Genomic DNA, 4,498 nt, shown 5'->3' with positions numbered 1-4,498 from the left:
TATTTGATTTGACAAGTCTCTGAATGTCCTTGAGTGGCCCAGCCAGAGCCCAGACTTGAGACCTGAAAATAGCTGTGCAGCGATGCTCCTAATCCAACCTGCCAGAACTTGAGGGGGATCTACAGAGAATGGGAGAAACGCCAAATACAGGTGAGCCAAGCTTGTAGCTTCATACCCAAGAAGACTCGAGGCTGTAATCGCTGCCAAAGGTGCTTCAACAAAGTACTGAGTAAAGGGTCTGAATACTTATCAAATCAAACTTTATTTGTCACATGCACCGAATACAAGTGTAGACCTTACCGTGAAATGCTTACTTACAAGCCCTTAACCAACAGTGCAGTTCAAGGAGTAAGGAAAAATGTACCAAATAAACTAAAGTAAAAAATAAAATAGAAAGTAACACTAACATAACGAGTCTATATACAGGGGGTACCGGTACCGAGTCAGTGTGGAGGCTATATACAGGGGGTACCGGTACCGAGTCAGAGTGGAGTCTATATACAGGGGGTACCGGTACCGAGTCAGAGTGGAGTCTATATACAGGGGGTACCGGTACCGAGTCAGAGTGGAGTCTATATACAGGGGGTACCGGTACCGAGTCAGTGTGGAGGCTATATACAGGGGGTACCGGTACCGAGTCAGTGTGGAGGCTATATACAGGGGGTACCGGTACCGAGTCAGAGTGGAGTCTATATACAGGGGGTACCGGTACAGAGTCAATGTGGAGACTATATACAGGGGGTACCGGTACCGAGTCAGTGTGTGGGGGTACAGGCTAGTTGCGGTAATTTGTACATGTAGGTAGGGGCGAAGTGACTACATGCGATGTCAGTTTTGTATAAATGTGCACAAATTTCTAAGCTTGTTTAGCATTGTCATTTTAGGGGTATCGTTTGCAAATTGAGGGGAAAACAATTTAATCATGTTAGGCTGTAACGGAACAAAATGTGAACAAGGTCAAGGGGTCTGAATCCACCATAGCTGGAATGAAGGGAAATACCGCTGACTGAGAAAATGGATTTAATCACTTATGGACAAAGACTGGTGGGAAACAGACAAAAAAACAGCTTTTAAAAAAGGCACGTTGTTAAACCAGTGGAGAATTGAAGTGTTTCAACAGGAACATTGATACCTGATGTTGTATACAGTCTATTGGTTTTTAACCGGTTATTAATAATAAAAGGTTACAGTAAACTAAAAGGTTCATCTTAAACGCCAATCCTCACAGGAGGATTTATACGCCATCATCAAGTCTCATTCCTCATAACAGATCAGCTGCTGGTCATTCTGAAATAACCTCTCGAGTTCTCTGGTCTTTAAACGGCCAGGCTGATACATGAGTCAGTCCGGCCCTGGTAGATACAACTAAAAGTCCTAATATAATACAGTTTCTCCCCGACCAGATTATTCTCCCTCTTCCTCCTTCACCTTTTTCTTCTTTTTCTTCTTCTTCGACGACTGTAAATCACAAGAAAAAAACAAATGAGTATGTTTGTTCAGACAGAACGTCTTAGATGAGCAGGAATATATATTCTGGAGGCATGTCCCCATCAGCTACGTACTTCCTCTGTGGGAGAGACGGGCGCCTCCTCTTCCTCTACGTCCATCGCCTCGGCTTTCTTGGACTTCTTTTTCTTCTTCTTGGGAGTTTCTCCTGCTGCCGTTGACGCCTCTGGTTCTGAATGAAAACAGAAAGCACCGTGAGACAATAGAATTTAAGATGGTTGAGACCCGGTCTCATGTTATTGTGTTATATAACAGGATGGTATATTATGGTCTCATGTTATTGTGTTATATAACAGGATGGTGTATTATGGTCTCATGTTATTGTGTTATATAACAGGATGGTGTATTATGGTCTCATGTTATTGTGTTATATAACAGGATGGTGTATTATGGTCTCATGTTATTGTGTTATATAACAGGATGGTGTATTATGGTCTCATGTTATTGTGTTATATAACAGGATGGTGTATTATGGTCTCATGTTATTGTGTTATATAACAGGATGGTGCATTATGGTCTCATGTTATTGTGTTATATAACAGGATGGTGCATTATGGGTAAGAGTTACTCCACTGACCTTCCACCGGTTCTTTCTTGGGTTTCTTGGTTTTGACTGTCACCGGTGTGGCCACCTCTTCCTCCTCCACCTCCTCAAACTTCCTCTTCCTGGAAACAGAGGGGAGGGTGGAGTCTCCGGAGGGGTCGTACACCTTCACGTCACTATGGAGACAACAGAACGTTGACATAACAGAACATTAGTTACCAGTACAGTTGGTAATTAGTCGACTGGTTGATTGATCGAAAGGCTGTTGGTCGACCAAGATGGTTTTTTTAGTCGAGCAGTAGCAAGTAAATTTATGGCACACGAGACACCTTTCTGATTCGCGGTCATCTCAGTGAATTGTTGTTGTTTGATTGTTAGTGTACATCAATTCCACATTATATATATATATCACTAGTACTACATTTACCCTTCATTCCTATCATTTACAATCTACAATGTTTGGTGATGGTAATTTCAGTTAACTTCTTATGGCTGAAGGGGCAGTACTGAGTAGCTTGGATGAAAGGTGCCCATATCAAACGGCCTGCTCCTCAGTCATAGTTCCTAATATTTGCATATTATTATTGGATAGTATTGGATATTAGTATTGGGTAGAAAACTCTAAAGTTTCTAAAACTGTTTGAATTATGTCTGTGAGATTAACATAACTCATATTGGCAGGCAAAATCCTGAGTTGAAATCAAAACAGGAAGTCAGAAATCTGAGCTTGTCTTCACCAGAGTCCCTTAAGAAATCCACTGGATGATGTTGCACTGCCTAGGGGTTCCACTAGATGTCATCCATCAATAGAAATTCCAATGAGATTTCTATGATGTTGTGGGAGAGAATGAGAGCAGAATCAGTCAGGTGTCCATCAAGCAGCCATTTCCTGATCATGCTTTTTCTTCATGGAAGCCACTGACGTTCCATTTCTCACGAAGAGAACAAAGAATACTCCGGTTGGAACTTTATTGAAGCTATATGTTAAAAACATCCTAATGATTGATTCAGTACTTAGTTTGAAATGTTTCTTCGACCGGTAATATCACATTTTGAAGTTTTTGTCCAATATAACGCTGACCAGAATTAGCATTTGTATATGTAAACCAGACGCGCTAACAAAAGAAGGTATTTGGACATAAATAACGGATTTTTTCGAACAAAACAAACATTTATTGTGGACCTGGGATTCCTGGTGTGCTTTCAGATCTAGATCATCAAAGGTAATGGAATATTTATCATGTATTTTATTGTTTATAGTGACGCCATCTTTGCAGCTGTGGTATGCTGTTTTTGAGCGCCGTCTCAGATTATAGCGTGCATTTCTTTTTCCGTAAGGTTTTTTGGAAATCTGACATAGCGGTTGCATTAAGGAGAGGTATCTATGATTCCTTGTGTATAACTTGTATTATCATCTATATTTATGATGAGTATTTCATTGAAACGATGTGGCTATGCAAAGTCACTTGATGTTTTTTGCATTTAGTGAATCTAGTCGCCTCAATGTAAACTCAGATTTTTTTTTATATAAATATGAATTTAATCAAACAAAACATGCATGTATTGTGTAACATGAAGTCCTATGTGTCATCTGATGAAAATAATCAAAGGTTAGTGATTCATTTTATCTCTATTCTGGTTTTTGTGAAGCTATCTTTAGCTGGGTTAAATGGCTGTGATTGTGGTTTTGTGGTGACCTAACAATCGTTTGTAGTGCTTTCGCTGAAAAGCCTATTTGAAATCGGACACTTTGGTGGGACAACATTACCTTTAAAATGATATAAGACACATGAATGTCTGAGGAATTTTAATTATGTTTGGCACCCTGCACTTGGACTGGCTGTTGTCATATCGATCCCGGTAGCGGGATTGCAGCCATAAGAATTAAGACAATTGATGTATGGATGACTCATAGTGAAGACTGGGTTCGTGCAAATAACAATTTACGACGTTTGGAATGAGACTAACAATAAAAAAACAAAAATTAATTCATCAGAAGACTAAATGAGCAGATATTAAATATCTGAAAGTTATATTAGGAAAATTATAACTTTAATCTGAATATTTTCCTTGGTCCCCTGACTTCCTAGTTAATTACCGTTACATGATTAATCAGTTTGATCACGTAATAATAATTACAGAGAGTTACTTGATAAATAAGTCATCAGTTTAATGATGCCAAAGACACGACACGGTCGACCAAGATTTGTTGTCGGGGATAGACGGTAACGTTACGAGACGAGACAGAAGGTTAGTTACCAGAGAGACGCGACAGAAGGTTAGTTACCAGAGAGACGCGACAGAAGGTTAGTTACCAGAGAGACGCGACAGAAGGTTAGTTACCAGAGAGACAGAAGGTTAGTTACCAGAGAGACGCGACAGAAAGTTAGTTACCAGAGAGACGCGACAGAAGGTTAGTTACCAGAGAGACGCGACAGAAGGTTAGTT

The 4,498-nt window shown here is 40.1% G+C and overlaps 1 protein-coding gene across 2 annotated transcripts in view; it reads right to left on the bottom strand.

Moving 5' to 3' along the window:
• Window positions 1-243: 243 nt before the first annotated feature.
• Window positions 244-4,498, bottom strand: part of LOC139532892 (nucleolar protein 58-like) — a 58,287-nt gene continuing 54,032 nt past the window's right edge. Inside the window, exons 11-13 of one of the 2 annotated variants that reach the window (XM_071331050.1) lie at window positions 1,563-1,678; window positions 1,376-1,458; window positions 244-1,030 (exon numbers count right to left, since the gene is read on the bottom strand). In XM_071331050.1, coding sequence (XP_071187151.1) covers window positions 1,405-1,458; window positions 1,563-1,678 — 170 coding nt within the window. In that variant the 3' untranslated portion in view covers window positions 244-1,030; window positions 1,376-1,404. Of the gene's footprint in view, window positions 1,459-1,562; window positions 1,679-4,498 lie in introns of both variants that reach the window. The other variant, XM_071331048.1, reaches the window with a different exon arrangement.

This window comes from Salvelinus alpinus, chromosome 10, assembly GCF_045679555.1.
Source record: "Salvelinus alpinus chromosome 10, SLU_Salpinus.1, whole genome shotgun sequence".
Lineage (NCBI taxonomy): Eukaryota > Metazoa > Chordata > Actinopteri > Salmoniformes > Salmonidae > Salvelinus > Salvelinus alpinus.
The sequence above is the reverse complement of the archived record's forward strand: the minus strand, read 5'-3'. Positions and strand labels throughout refer to the sequence as shown.